The sequence below is a fragment of the Monocercomonoides exilis genome (assembly GCF_001643675.1).
Source record: "Monocercomonoides exilis strain PA203 chromosome Unknown scaffold6-2077815, whole genome shotgun sequence".
In the NCBI taxonomy this organism is placed as follows: Eukaryota; Preaxostyla; order Oxymonadida; family Polymastigidae; genus Monocercomonoides; species Monocercomonoides exilis.
Genome location: NW_027150551.1, coordinates 396,829 through 412,959, shown reverse-complemented (window position 1 = coordinate 412,959; position 16,131 = coordinate 396,829). Strand labels below are relative to the sequence as shown.

General features: G+C 39.8%; 2 protein-coding genes across 2 annotated transcripts; both read right to left on the bottom strand.

Moving 5' to 3' along the window:
- Window positions 1-247: 247 nt before the first annotated feature.
- On the bottom strand, window positions 248-7,248 carry MONOS_1432 (putative PLK/PLK-UNCLASSIFIED protein kinase; the record flags this gene model as incomplete). The annotated part of the gene is made up of 3 exons (XM_067867112.1): window positions 248-6,765; window positions 6,826-7,045; window positions 7,103-7,248. The coding sequence occupies 3 exons, from the start codon at window positions 7,246-7,248 to the stop codon at window positions 376-378; spliced, it is 6,756 nt and encodes a 2,251-aa protein (XP_067733727.1). The 3' UTR covers window positions 248-375.
- Window positions 7,249-8,418: 1,170 nt separating this feature from the next.
- On the bottom strand, window positions 8,419-16,131 carry MONOS_1433 (uncharacterized protein; the record flags this gene model as incomplete). Its single annotated transcript, XM_067867124.1, has 1 exon — window positions 8,419-16,131. The coding sequence occupies one exon, from the start codon at window positions 16,129-16,131 to the stop codon at window positions 8,419-8,421; it is 7,713 nt and encodes a 2,570-aa protein (XP_067733726.1).

Below are 16,131 nucleotides of genomic sequence, written 5' to 3'. Positions count from 1 at the left end.
ACGTTCCTCTGTTAATTTATCAAGTTTGTAATAATATGAATTTAGAATATCCATTTCTTTATCTTTGTTCTCTTCATTTTCTGAAGAAAAATTTCTAAATTCATTAAAAGAATATATAATAAGACGATCTAAAGCTTTATGCAACCTTATGTTACGGCTTCCAGAGCTATGAGACATTAAGTTTTATTTTTTAAACTTTCAAACAAGTATGAAGGGATCACAAGATCAAAGAATAATGATTGGAAATGTCATTAAATAATGAAATATTATCGATTCTTCAATAAAAATAAAAATTTTATGTTTTTTATAATTTATAAAACAATTCAATACAATTTATCGCTGATTTAGCTTATTCAAAATTTTTATTATAAAAAATCAATAATCTTTGTACTTTGCATATGAATGAACTCGAGTGTGTAAATCTGCTTTCAAATGTATGCTATCATCTGCATCATCCTTTATAGCGCTGTGATGATGAGAGCTATGCGTGCTTCTTCGATGGGAATGATGCTCCCTTTCAGAATGCTCAATTCTCTCTGATAATTCGCTTCTTTGCCTTTTAATGTGCTTTAAAGAATTTTCACTTGATTTGTGTTTGGCCTCTCTTTCTGATTTTCTGATGGAGCTTCTTTCAATTTGATCATCGCTATCACAATCCTCACTTTGTTTTCTTGTTCTTCTTTCCTCTTCAGATTTATGGTGGGTGAAAATATGATTGCGGTGCTTTCGCCCAAAGGATTCGTATTTGCCATCATCATCATCATCATCATACTTTTCGTCATGAAATCGAACTTTTCTTTTTTCATTAGAAACACGACCTTTCAAATCAGACAATTCAGATGCCTTTCTTTCACGTGATGATGCTTTATGATGGTGGACTTTCTGAAGCTCATCATTGTCTTCTGGAGGAGAAGAATAAGAATGCAAGTTCACACTCGATGAAGTAAGTGATACTGAATGCTTATGATCAGAAGTATATAGCTGGTCTGAAGAAAGCTGTTGGCTGCTTTTCTCTCTCACCAAATAATGAGAACGATGGCGGCGGGGAGGGGGAGGAGGCGGAGGAAGAAAAGTTGAAGGTTGCAAAGGCGGAGAAAGTGACTTCTGTGAATGAGATTCAGGCAACTTTTGTGTTGATCTTGCTGCAAATGAGTCATGTGTCTGCTCATAATCCAGTTTTTGTGCAGGCTCTTTGACATTTGCGCTTATTTGATCCAACTTGCTGTCACTTCGAGCGAATATTCTTATTGTTTCATTTTCTTTTTCTCCTCCTTTATCTTTCACAGGAATATCCAATTGTTTTGCAGACTGATTATGCATTTTTTCATTTCCTGAGTCATTTTTAGCTTCTTTGTGTGTTTTCTGATCCAATTTCATGTTTGTATCAGACAGCACTGCCAAAAGCTGCTGTCGGACGAATTCGAGTCTCCGAACAAAAGGAGGTGCTGAGTGAATGAGCGAGCGATAGAGCTCAGATGGGAAGACCTTTGAGGAGTTGTCCAGAATCTGCGAAAGAAGAGTTGAAGAAAGAGAAGAGCGGAATGTGTTGGACAAAAGAGATTTGGAAGAAGAAGAAGAAGAGGAGGAGGAGGAGGAAGAAGATGATGACAATGAACCATTTAAAGACGATGGTGAAGCAGCAGGCTGAGGAGACAGCGAAGGCGACAAAAGTGGAGATGACGAAGACATAAGAGGACTTTTTTCATTGAGTGCCACAATTGAAAACGTGGTTGGGCTGTGAATTTGAGAGGGAGGAGAAAAAAGTGCAGTCGAAGATGAGCCAGCGATAGCATCCACAAGCTGAGGCAGAGGAAGCGTCAGGCCTTCTGAGCCGTTGATAAACATGGCAGGAAGCGAAGACAAGCAAACAGAAGGGAGATTGGCATTTGGAGAGGAAGCTGAAACAGCGTATTGTTCTTCTTCTGATGAAATAGGAGATTGAGCAGAATCAAATTTCACAGAAGGAGAAGGAGAAGGACATGCTATTTCAATTGGATCATTCAAAGACAGAACAATTTTTTTGTGGTCAAAGAAATTGACTTGGACTGTTCCATTCGACAAAATCATCACAATTCCTTGTTTCGTTCTGAACCATTTCACAACAAAAATCGCTGTGGAAGTGTCTGCCAACTCATTTGAATACACATTGCCTTCCGTTCCATCACCCTTTCCCGATGGATTATCAACTCGTTCTCCGCTTTCTTCCTCATCTTCTTCCCTCTCCTCTTCTTCCTCATCATCCTCTTCATAATTCAATTCCTTCTTCGAGTTCTGTTGCGAGCTGACATGCTGCTGCTCAGATCCTCTTTTGTACATCTCCTTCAGCTTTTTGATTTTCTCTGCCATTTCTGGATCAGACGAACACACTCTTGTCAATCGATGATCAACAGACTGGCTTTGCAGCTGCTGAAGCAAACAAGAACTGACAGAGGCAAATAAAATGTTCCTTTTCGATGCAAGCGAAGGAGGAAACAGCGTGTCAAATGACTGATCACTTCCTGTATTCGATGTAGATTTATTGGTGCTATTTGAAATACCTCTCTTTTTGTCCTTCTGTTTGGATGTTTGAGAGGAGTCGCCTGAAATCAGCATTGTTGTGTTGTCATTGAACAGCACACCGAATGAACCGTCGCTCAGCCACCACACAAAACCAGTGGTGGAAGTTTCATCTAACCAGGCAACGACTCTGGTTGGTGAAGAAATAGAAGAGGAGGAGGAGGAGGAAGAAGAAGAAGAAGAGAAAGAAGCAGATGCAGTAATGAATGACTGATGCTGATATGAAGAAGATGATGTATGAGAAGATGTGAAATTGTTTGAAATGGAAGATGAAGAGTGCATGTCAAAAGGGGATGAAATGGGAGCAGTGGGAGTCTGAAGACGCAAAGAAGGGTCTTTTGAAATGAAGAAGTTTCGAATAGAGCTAATCAGAAGATTGAGGCTGACTTTTAAGCAATCACGAAGTGAAAGCAAATCTTTTCTTTGAGAAGTGAATGTGACAGATGATTTGTGATGAGATGTGTTTGAAGATGAAGTGTGGGATGCTGGCATCTGAAGTGAAGGCGAAATGATACAAGTTGAAGAAGAAGAAGAAGAAGAAGAAGAAGAAGAAGAAGAAGAAGAAGAAGGCAATTTATCTGCTTTTGAAGCTGCTTTTGAAGTTGAAGCGACAAATGTCTTTTCAGATTGAAGTGGTTGAGATTTCAATGCAATTCCATTTTGTTCGATTGTTCTATTTGAGTACAAACTCGAAGAAGGCAACAGATTGCCTTCAGCTTTCAATGAACTTTGCTCAAAAATATCTTTTTTCAGCTGAACAGCAGACGAAGAGTCGGGAAAAGGCAGCGAAATGGCAGAAGTTGGCGACAGCGCCTCAGAAAGATGCAGCGGAGGAAGATGAAGTGGAGGCGGAGGAGGGGGAAGAGGAAGAGAAAGAGGAATGGTAAGGTCAGCGTGAAGTGAAGGATGAAATGATTGAATACTTTTGCTATCAAATACACTTGTTGAAGAAGAAGAAGAAGAAGAAGAAGAAGAAGAAGAAGAAGAAGATGATGATGATGATGATAATGATGATGATGATAATGATGATGAAATGCTAAGAGGCTTAGAAAGCAGGTGTTGTGGAGAAGAATCAGATTGAGCAGAATTTTGTGATTGTTTTGGAGCTGTTTCAGTTGATGAAAAAACTGTTAAATTTGTTTTTGAATGAGAATTGATCGACAGCTGAGATATTTTCTGCTCAACATTCGAATTCTCAAGTGGCGGCGAAAGAACCGTTAAGGCGTTTATTTCTTTTCCTTTGTTTCTTTCCTTTCCATCAACCTTATTTTTGTGCACCTTTCTTTCCCTCTTTTCAGATCTTCCTTTCATCTTGTGAGTCAATTGTTCTGATTGAGAAGACTCACCAGAAACAGAAGAAACCAACGATGATGATGATGATGATGAGCCATCAGCACTCATAAAACAACCTTCTTTCTCTTTCTGAATGTGCAGCGAATGAACTGAGGGGGAAGCAGAAAGCGTTGGAGAAGGTGGATTGTTGAAAGGGGTAGAGCTTGGAAGAGGGTAAGAATCGACTGGATGTGAATAAGTTCCAATGGAGATTGAAGAATGGACTGATGGCGATGGTGAAGATGAAGAGGAAGATGAAGAGGAAGAAGAAGAGGAGGAAGAAGATGATGATGATGAAAGTGTTGAAGCAGTTGCAGACAGATCCTTCGAGGAGCGCGAAAGAAGCGTCCATTGTTCTGAGTCTTGGTTGTGTTCATCCTCTTTTCCTTTCAAAGAAAGTCGCTTTGAACAGTTCTCTTTCTCTTTCTCTTTCTCTTTCTCTTTCTCTTTCTCTTTCTCTTTCTCTTTCGAAGAATCAGAAGATTTCCTTTCATTCATTTCAGCATCATTTCCAAAAATGTCTTCTTTCCTTGTTTTGATTGATTTTTCCTGTTTGGCATCTTCTCGAAGATCTTCCCTCTTCTTTCTCCTCTCCTTCAAGAATCGAATGAACGATGACTCATTTGAACTATCACTGTTGTTTTGTGTTTGTTCTTTTGTTTTTGTTCCAGAAATCTTAGTTGCGTTTTTTTCACTTTGTTCTTCTTCGACTTTTGTTATTCCACTCGATCTTTCTGTCGATTCACCAGTCATTTTTTCATTAACAAATACTTCCTCATCCAAATCTTGTTGAAGAATACACTCAGAACATTTCTTTGCAGTATCAGATTGAACATCATTATGAATTTGGCTGCTCTTTTCTTTTAACTCCATAGCTTTCACATTTGAAGAAGATGCCTCCTTCTCAATTTCAGTTGTTTGATTTTTTCTCTCATAAAACATCGTTTCCACTTGAATTTCCACTTCCTTCTCTTTTTGCTTGTTTTGCTTAGCGAACTGTTCAGAACTCCCTTCATCTTCATCACTTTTCTCACTTTTGCTTTTCCTTTCCTCCTCTTCTGACTCATCTTCTGCAGCTGACGAGGCAAGAAATGCGCAGTCTCGTGTGTTTAGAACGAGTCCAGACTCCGAAATAACAGACAGTTGTGACATCTGAGACAGACACATGAGAGAGTTTGAGGAGGACTTGCCTGCCGCTAAAGAAGAAGAAGAAGAAGAAGAAGAAGATGATGATGATGATGATGATGATGACGATGACAGACTGCGAGGAGATATCAGCTTTTCCTGCGAAAGCTGCTGCGGAGTGAATGCAAATGGAGAAGGAGATGTGTTTCTTTTGACGTGAAGCGGCAAAGACAGGCGCTGAGATGGAGGAAGAGGAGGTTTTTGAAGAAGCGGGAATGTTGCTGGATGCAGCTGTGATTGAGAATTTGTGTGCGGAAGCGGAGGCAAAGGAAGCTCAGACAATGGTGATACTGCAGGAGTTGACTGAAATGTGGAAGAAGAAGAAGAAGTTGAAGAAGAAGCAGTAGAAGCAAAGCCACCAGCTTTCTGCTGCGCTGCTGAATTTGATGTCACAACTTCGGCATTGGACTTTCTCGAATACAAACCAGCACTTCCATTCCGTGTCAGGCCACTCTGCTCTTCAGACTCCCTCGTCCGCTGGCGAGGCGCAGAATGAGCTCTTTCTTTTGAATATTTTCTGTTTTCCACGGCTGATCCAATCAGAACAGGCGATTTAGAAGTCAAAGCAGAAGATTGAATGCTAAGCTTCTCTTCATGTGAAACAAGGGGAAGAGAAGGAAGAGAAGGAAAGTTGGAAGAAGACGAAGATTTTGTGATTGCTTCATTGTTGCCAGAAGAAATTGACAGCTCCCTTGAAACACGTTCATGAGGAGTTTTAAAGGTTAATAAGTTCTGTGTGATAGGCGCTGATGTTTGATTTTGTTCGCATTCGGCTGTTTGAAGAGGAAATTCTGAAGGTGATTGATTTTTCGTTTTTTGTAATTGGCCATCTGATGTTGAAGGCAAAGAAGAAGAAGAAGAAGAATTAGCAATTGCAGCAGTCCGAGCAGATCCGCTTTCATTAATAAACCTGTACATATCCCTAGTCCTTTCAGCACTATTTGAAGAAACATCCTGCGTTCTCGGTGACACTTGACTTTGCCTTTTATGCCTCAATTTCTCATTTTTCTCTGCAATCATCGCTTCTTCTTTGAGCCAATGGCTGTCAAGCACCTGCCCTATCGTTAATCGCCTCGAAGGATCCACCAGAAGCATCCCTTTAAGGAGCTTCTTCACGTCTGTGCCGAGGGGCGGCTCTGTCTCGAAATTCACATCTCCACGCTTGATTCTGGAATAAGTTTCCTCCACTGTTTTTTCCTGAAATGGAGGCTTTCCGATTAGAAGAACGTATAAAATCACGCCCAATGACCAAATATCAACAGGAAACGAATGACCTGGTGGAGAATTAGAAGACTGTGAAGTCTCTGCTTCTTCACAAACATTTTCATCACCTTCTTTCAGGCCATCATCACTTGCATTAACGAATTCAATATCTTCTTTTTCATATTCTTTCATCTTTTCTTTCATTTCCTTCGTAATGCGCCCGCGAGTCAGGACTTCAGGTGCGATGTAATTCGGTGTTCCGCATATGGTTCTTCTTCGTTCATTGAAATGCATCAATTGTGCGGCTAATCCAAAATCACCAATTTTACATTGGTTTTGCGAAGAAAGAAAAATATTTCCCAATTTTAAATCTCTATGGATGATGTTTTTTGAATGAAGATAAGATATCCCATTTGCTATTTGAAGAATAATAGGTCGTGCTTCGTTCTCTGATATCCGTTTGTGCTTTTTCAAAAGATCATGTAAAGTCTTTAAAAACAATCGTAAATAAGCTTTAGGAGAAATTGCATTGAAGTGAACAAAACAAACTCTATGCTTGCACAATTCCATGACCAAATACATGTTATTTTCATCTTCGAAGCAATTATAGAATCTAACAATATTTGGGTGCATTACAGATTTATTAATCAAAACCTCAGAATCAAATTTTTGTTTTGATCTTGGTTTTATCAGTGATTGCTTTGAAATAACTTTTCCGGCAAAAATTTCACATGTATTTGTATCAACAAACTCAAAAACTTGTGCAAATCTTTTAATATATATTACATTACATTAAACAAATAATGAAAATATTATCTTTATAAACCCTCCTTTCCCAAGAACAGAACCACGCTGATAACGAATTCCTGACTTTGTATCAGTCACAAAATCAGGACAATATACATCAGACCTTTTTTGACAATTCTTTCCACCTTTTTTAGTAGATTTATCCTCGTGAATTGTCGCTGCCATAAATTAATCTCTTTATAGCAAGTCAATAGCCTGGAAAATTCAAACAAATTGTTTATAACATTTATAATGGTTGGTATTTTCCTTTTTTTCTCATTATAAGTTAGCGTTATGTCATGTCGTTATAAAAGAAAGGTTCGCTAATTTCAAATAGATTTTCACAATTTATTTGTTATAATTATTTTTCAAGCAAACTTTTGAATGTATCTTTCAACATATTATCATCAATCAAAAAATTGAGTAAGATACACAACTTACATCATTTTTTTCAATTAAAAAAGTTTCTGTTATTTTTATATTTCAAGGTATAATGTTCATTGAAAAAAATCATTGGGAAAAAAAAAACAATACAAATAAATCCATGATTCTAACTCAATTCATAATTCTTAATACAAAATTAAAAAACATGATAAATAAATATAACATTGAAAATTCAGAAATGATAAATTAAACTCACTATTAATAAAAAATTAAATAGAATTAAAAAAAGTTCAAAATCAGACAATTGTCGATCAGAGATTGTTCACGAAATTATAACATCAAATGTTATCAGCAAAAATTAAATATTTTAATCATCTCAACAATCATCAAAAAAATACAAAAATAATTCTTCCTTCATTTGATTTTAACACACCTTATTTTCGTTAGCATCCTGTAATTCATTATTAAAATATAAATCATTTCTTGTTAAATATAAACGTTTTCCCACAAAATGCTTTCATTCACTAATAAAACAGTAAACAAAATTTTAACAGTCGAAAGAAGGAATAAAAATGATTCTCCTCTTTAAATTATGATTCAGATCAAAAATCGAAAAAGATAACTCATTCACAAATTCACAATCAAAAAATAACTATATTTTTATTTTTGAATTTATAGCAAAACACAAGGATTATAAATAACATTTGAATTTTATTTCATATAATGAGATTTTTATAACTTTAAAAAAAAACACCATTAACTTCTCTCTAAAATTAAAAATCAAACATTAAATTTAATGAAAAGAAAAATAAAATTTTGTTTGCTCAGATGAACAAACAGCTTGCAATCATTTTACCAGCACAGCCCTCTCAAATCATACACAAGGAATATTCAAAATCAAATATTTCCCAGTCAAATCTACTATTCCTTCTCTTTCCCTCATCAACCTCTCCAGTCATTTTATTTCACAGTTCATTTGTTTCTTGTATATCCTTCGCTCCCACCGCTCGGTTCCTCAATTCTGATTGCATCTGTAATCGTCAGCATTGTTGCGCCTGATGGAAAAAAACAGATAAACTCCTTCCGAAGCTCAGTCAGTGATGGCCTGTCTTCTGCTTTCCATGCCACACAGCACTTCACAACTCGCAAAAACTGAGAAGTTTCAATGCTCCTCAGTTCCAGTCTCTCCCCATTCACGATCTTCTGCCCTGCCACCTCTGCCTCATAATCACCAAACGGAATCTGGAGCGTCAGACACTCCCACAGCATCATCCCGATCGAGAATGCCACCGACTCCTTGGTTGCTCCCATCTTCTTGTTGATCAGCAGCTCAGGCGCCTTCCACCTCAGACACTCTTTTTTAAAGTCATCCTCATCCTCAAAGGCTGACGAGGGCAGGGGGTCATCATCTTCGTCGTCATCATCACTTGCAGAAGTCACAACAGTTGACGAAGAGATGGAAGACGAATCTGAGTCATCATCAGACAATAAGTCAGAATGCATCACAATGCAGATCACCATGTGTTCTGAGAACAATACAATGTGAGGACTCAAACTGGATAATGACTGAAGAGGATTTTCCATTTCATCAAATGAGTGGAGTGCTCCATTTGCCACCCAGAACAGGATCTGGGCTGCTGTCTGCTCCCTCTCCTTCAATGAACCAATTGGCATCTCTTTTGTTTTATTCCTTCCATGAAGCAACATGAACAGTGAATCCCTCAGATCCACAATCAATTTCTCATGAGGTGATGAACAGGCCATCGCATCCACCAGATTTGACATTGATGAGGTTGTGGGACACAGACTCTCCGATCGAACAAATGTTGTGTCAGTGTCTGTTGTTGAAGTTGATGAAATGGATGGAGAAGGAGTTCTCTTCCTTGTTTCCTCTTCTTCTTCATCTTTCTCCAGCATCCATTGAGGGATCTTGTCTGAGTCTCTTCCAAGGATATATTCAGTCGATCCGCTCTCAGATAGAAGATGCTCTGATGATTCCGAGTGCTGCATCTGCTTCCCATACACCCTCTTCTTGATCCTCTCTTCATTCTTCTTCTCTGCCTCCTTCTCAGCTCTTCTCCACTGCTCCTCAGGCGACATCTCCATCGTCACCATCTCAAACGCCTTCGGATCCTTTCTGATGTTATCATTCACAATCTCTCTCAGATCTTCTGCTTCATTTTTAACCTTTCTCCATCTGACCGCCAATGCAATCGAAACAACGAAAACAATTAGAAACATCACAGCCAATATAACAACAATGATTGGCCATATCGATTTCCCTTCTTTTCCACCTTCAACAATCCTTTCATCTCCCTTCGATTCAACCTCGCTCCTGTTCTTCAGGATGAATGACTCAGTTGCCGAGGGAGAATGGCCATCTCCAAACAAGATGCACACCCTCACTTCCGCACTCGCTTCTGCTCCCCTCACCATCTCCAACCCAATTGTGCCACGAACTTCCTCTTCGCTCACAAACCCAGACTCACTTATCTCGTGTGTCTCCATCTGCTCCACATCCCCCACAGATGAAACAACCCGAAACGACAGGTTGCATGGCAGAAGAAGTGTGCCTCTGAACACAACATCCAGCACCCCTTCCTTCTCCTCTGTCTCCACCCATCGCACTGTGGGGATGAACAATGGCGATGCTCGCTCCTCAACAATCCCCATCAAACTGCATCCATCATTCAGAATCCACATCGATGAATTGGGATAAACCCCATCTCCTCCCTTCAGACTTATGATATTCAGCTGAGCAGAATCCGAACACAATATGTTTCTCCGAGCTGAGGGATATTTTCCAATCGATGGATTGTTGCTCACAAACTCTCCTTTCTCAATCACCACATTTCCTCCTCTCACTGACAATCCTCCTTCACTGGAATTTTTAATTGTTGATTCTTTCAAAGAAACTTCACTTCTTGTGAAATCAACAACTGATCCATTCCACTGGCAGATCTTTTCAGCACTTCCATTCATTTCTTCCGATTCGGATATTGTGTTTCCCTCAAACTTGCACAATTCCATCAGAACGTTGTTGGACGAAGATATTGTCACCTGACTTCCTTTCTCAGAGTCTGATGTGCAATCACAAATAGAGCAGTTGAACATTTCAAATGCAGATCTCATGTTCGACAAGTGAACAATGCATGCATCTGATGCCGAACGGCTGATGTGTTCAAACGACGAATGCAACAATGAAAGCGAAAAAGAAGGATCATGGCCAATCGAAATCGAACACTCGCCTTGCAGAGTGATGTTTGTTGCTGCCAACTTCGAAATTCTTATTTTCTCACTCTTTCCACAATTAATCACTGAGCTTGTGCATTGGGCATTGCAAATCGTTAGCTCTTCGAAAGTTGCTCTTTCTGAATTCAATATCATGAACACAGGCTTCAATATTTTTAAATGATCAACATTGCACTTTTCTGCCTCAAATATCCCATTTTCAACAACAAGAAGAGAAAAATCAAAAAGGGGATGTGAATTCTCTGTTGTTCTACTCTCTGACAAGAATGAAACAGATTCGAGAATGACAGATCCATTCAATTGGAGAATTAAAGACGAGCAGACAACATTCTCCTTTCCACCAAAAACAAATGAAACTTTCTCAATTCGAACAGAATCTGAAATTGTCACAACTCCCTCACCCTCAAGCTCAATCTCTCTCACTTTTATCTCAGCATTTCTGTTCGCTTCCATCGACTTGATTGCCACCTTCTGAGCGGAGCATGAACCAGTCAATTCTGTTTCATTCCAGATATACAACTGTGAATAATCTGAAGGAATGATGTGGCTCACCCCAACATTCAGCGATGAGCATGCACCCTTCATTTCCCCACAGTTCTTGCTGTTGCTGCTGTTCCCCACAATCGATGACACAAATATGAATTCGCTCCTGAACACATACACCCTCCCCAACAGATCCTCTTCATCCCCATAACTGTCTGATGTGCATCCCCAAATAGCCAGATCCTTCACAAACGGCTCTCCAAAATTAATCAGAAACTGTGATTCACTTATCTGCGAGTCAAGATCAGTGCACTTCACAAACACATCCCTCCCTTTCAATGCAACATTCCCCCGGAATGAAATGTTCGACAGCACAAATGGCAATGCCTTCTGTGTGACGCTCATTGATTTCAAAAACAACCCTCCTCCTCTCCCATTGTTCGAGCAGAAGCAGTCTGTCACATTTGTGTGATTAATCTCCAAACTCCCTTTCTCGTTGAGAAGGAAAAACATTCCTCCTCCTTCATTCGAGCTTGTCGATCCACATTCATCAATTGTGGAATTCTCCATTTTCAATCTCACTTCATTCGGCACATCACAGCAAAGCAATGAGGGATTGTTTGACACACTGTGCTTCACATTCATGAATGTGCATTGCTCAAATACAATATTCCATATTTCTTCTGAATTATCATTTCCACTTTTGAAAATCACACTTTCACTCATCGCAATTGCGCTTTTCCCAATCAATGAAATATCTTCAAAGGCCACATCGCTCATGGTAATCACACAATCAGCTGATAAACTCATAATCTCGTGCATCGTTGAGAATCCTGTCATCTTTGTCTTTTCAATTTCAACAATTCCTTTTTTCGCACTGATCAGCACAAATGACACCTCGCCTTCCACATTGTCACTCATATGTATTGAGCAACAAACAATACTCGTTTTGATTGCGTCTGAGCTTGTCTGAATGAGAATGCTTGCTCCGTTGTCAAAGGAGCTGGGAATCAGAATCCCCACTTCTTTGAATTGAACAATTCCTTTGCATTCAACAACAGCCTCCTCATCCCCTTCAAGTGCTTGAGCAAATTGGATTTTGTCTGATTCCATATTTGTTCCTTCAACCTTCATCCCACTCACACTCATTTCACTCCTCACATCACAAATCCCCTGAACTGCAATTGATTCAATCCCCAAGTTACTCCCTCTTTTTATCCCATAATCAACAGAACCACATGGATACTCTTCCAATCCACACACAACCACATTGTTTCCTTCCCGTGCAACATACACACTCGATTCAATCGCTTTCCAGAAATAGATCAGGGGAATTGCACACTTTCTGTCTCCTCCATCATGCCCTCTCATCGAGTCTTCGGTTAGCATCTCCAATCTGTCTTTCACAAATGGCAGAGTTTCGTTCTTGACGCTGCTTGCAAGCGATGGAGACGAAATGAACAGATCCTTCCCATATTTCGCATTGTTTGGTTTGTCAGATGAAAAAACAGGTGATGATATCACAAACCCTGCTTTTCCTTCTTCTTCTTTCAGTATCTTCAGCATTATTCCTCCTCCATATCCAACACGTTCCCCTTCATATGGTGCTCTGCAACAATAAAACTTGCACTCTTTCATCAACAGGTTCGTATATGTTGATGCTTCATAAAAGAGCGCACCTCCTCCAATCTCAGTTCCCTCCTCTTCAACAGCACACCCTTCAAATGTGCAGTCATTTATTTCCACTTTGTAATCTCTTCCATCATCATCATTCTCATTGTTCACAACACGTATGCACCCTCCGCTTCCCTTCGAACGAGAAACAGAAGAAAATGTGCATCCCGACATCTCTTCAATAATCCCTTTGCGGCACTCAACAACACATCCATCCCCAAATGACATTTCTCCAAAATCGCTCTTCGTCATATTCATCGAAGGCACACTTTCGGCATTCCCTTCAACAACAAATACCGATGAATCTCCAATTTTCATATTCTTTGTTGCAAACTCACTCACCTCCACAGCCCCTCCAATAGCCTTCACAAGCACTGTAGAAATTGCTTCAGTGCCTCCTTCCATCCCACATTCATTAAGTTTAAGCTTCCCTGAACAGCACTCAAACACTCTTTCATGAAAAGTCAGTGACTTTTTCATTGAAAACACAATACCTATCACAGACGCAGTGATTGTATTCTCTATCAATCCTCTTTGTGCTCCCTCTTTCTGATCAGAAACATCACACTTTATTTTTCCCACTTTTCCTTTGATGCTCCATTCATTCGAAGTCAACCTCAATTCATCCTCAAAGGCAAATGGCTCAAGAAGAGCAACATCCTTTTTCTTCCCTTCAAAGTGGACTGATGCTGCCTTCGCAATCGTGGAGCATGGAAACTCTTCATATCCACACTTCGAGAAATCATGGCTCGATGACCCTCCTCCAACAAATGCAGATCCTGAAAAATTGTTCCACAAATAGATACACAGCGGAATTGAAAACGATTCATCCCCATTTTCATATCCCTGCATCTTGCTTTTTGTATCAAACGAAGCTGTCAATGAAGTGATTTTCCCACTTGTTGCAGTTGATTCCAAATTGGGAGAATCAACAAAGATATCACTTCCCCATTTGGCCCTATTTCCTTCAAATGCTGATGAAATCAGAAAATCTGCATTTGCGTTTCTCGCTTTAAGTCCAATCCCTCCTCCTCTCCCTTGAGTGGCTGAGGCATAACAGTTCTTCACAACACCTCCTTTCACATTCAATGAATTCCCGCTTCCCACTTCAACCGTCATACCCCCTCCAAACTCAGAGTCTTCACTTCCACAGTCATCAATCGTGCATCCTTCAAAAGTTATTGAATATGACCCTTCACCCACACTCATCAGCGATGATCCTGCTGCTGTTTTCACAATGTTGTTGAATGTGCAGTTGCCCAGGGTCAATGTTACAGACGATTCTTGGGGCACAGATATCAAACTTGTGGTTACGAATGTTTGACCCCATATCACATCTTGCATCTTCAACTCTCCATCATCGATTTTAACAAGCGAATTCTGAATGTTCCTCTCCTCTGAATGAGCTGCATCCATTGAAATGTTCATTCTCTTCACATCCATCGATCCATTTCCCTTCATTTCAAACAGTCTGCATTGTCTGTTGTTTTCAAATGACGAGTTGTGAACCACAGACAGATCGCTTGCACACAATTTCCCTGTTCCAACACAGAATAGACTCAATCCATTTCCCTCAAATTTTGTTTCAATGATAGAGCCAGATGAAGAAACACCATTCACAGAAATTGCTTTCTCCCCAACATCAACTCCTTTTCCTTCCACAACTGTTCCAGAAAGCACTTTGATTTCTTCAACAAACCCAGAAATCATTTGGGACAAGCAATGGCTGATTGATAAGCATGCACAACTTTCATTCAATCCACAGCTGAATGTGTCTTTCGCGTTCTCTTGACTCTCCTTTGAAGCAACAAATCTGCGTTTCCCTCCATCATTCGGAAGCCACTCGCTTTTATCACCATTTGCATAATATCTCACTCCTTCTGTTCTTGTTGAATAACACCACACAAGTTGAGAATCTGCGAAGTTGTCATAAACCTGAATATCATTTCCTTTTGGAGCATAATTGTTGTGGAAAAAGCAAAACCACACAAGATTTCCTCCAAAACTATTGACTTGCATGCTTATTCCTCCTCCCTGATAATCTGAAGAGCATCCTTGAAAAAGACAATTTTTTATAACTACAAAATCAACTGCAGTCCAATATAATACTCCCCCTCCATCTCCATTTGTCGAGTTATGTCCACTACAGTTTTTGAAAAAACAACCTAAAACACTATCTGAAGTTTTTGTTGCTCTAACTCCCCACATTCCAATTCCACCGCCATCATTTCCGGACCATCCATCCTTGAAGAAGCAATTCTCAATTCTCGCTTGAATATGCAATACATCAATTTCAACGCCAGCTCCTCCACAGTCTTCCGATGATGCACAGAAACACCCATCAAATGTTGAATGCTTAACTGTGCATTCTCCAATGTTCAAAGCAAATATTCCACCACCTCTTGTATATGTCGCATTGCATTTCACAAATGATGAATTCTCAACTGTCAGTGTTGCACTCGAATTATCGTGGACATAAAGCGCTCCTCCACAAGGCGCAGAGCATCCATTCCATTCCGCATTCACATACGATTGATTTTGTGTTGTTTCATTTCGCTCAGTGTTTTTCATCTTCCAATCCACTCTTTCGCTTTGGAGGAATGTGCAATTGCTGCAGGAAAAGAAAGAAGATCCTTCTGTTCCTCCCACAACTCCTCCCTCCAGCACATTCATCGAACTCTTGATCCTGCAATCTTCCAGTATGCTTGCCTTCATCATTGTTCTTTCTTTCATCCCTTCTTCGATGAAATATCTTTGAGTGATGTTGTCGAACTCACAGTGCCTGATTGCTTCAAATCCTCCTTCGCCACTTCTCAAAAAGCTTCCTTTCCCACAAAATCCAACATTTCTCCACTTGCTGTCGCTCACCAGCAACGATGCACTTTCTTTCCCCATGAATGCCACACTCTTCGTCTTTGAAAGCTCTCCATTGTCTTTCAATGAAACATTCTTCAAATTCAACGCTCCCATCACCATTATCATGTTTGAAGATGCCGCACTCAGCCATCCAATCTGGCTGCAGCTGATGCTCAAAGTCGAATGTTCGTCAACATGCGATGATCCACTCCAAGACGTCTGTATTACCGATAGGCCTCCAAGATCCACTGATGAGTTCTTCAGATTCCATTTATTCTCCACAATGCTCAGCTGCAATAGACTTCCGCTTCCATCCGCTCCAGCTTTTCGGCTTTTGATGCTTTTTTCATCTCCCTTGAAACTCTTTCCGCTGCAAACAACTGCTAAAATAAAGAGAAAGCAGCCAGCAATATTTCTCAT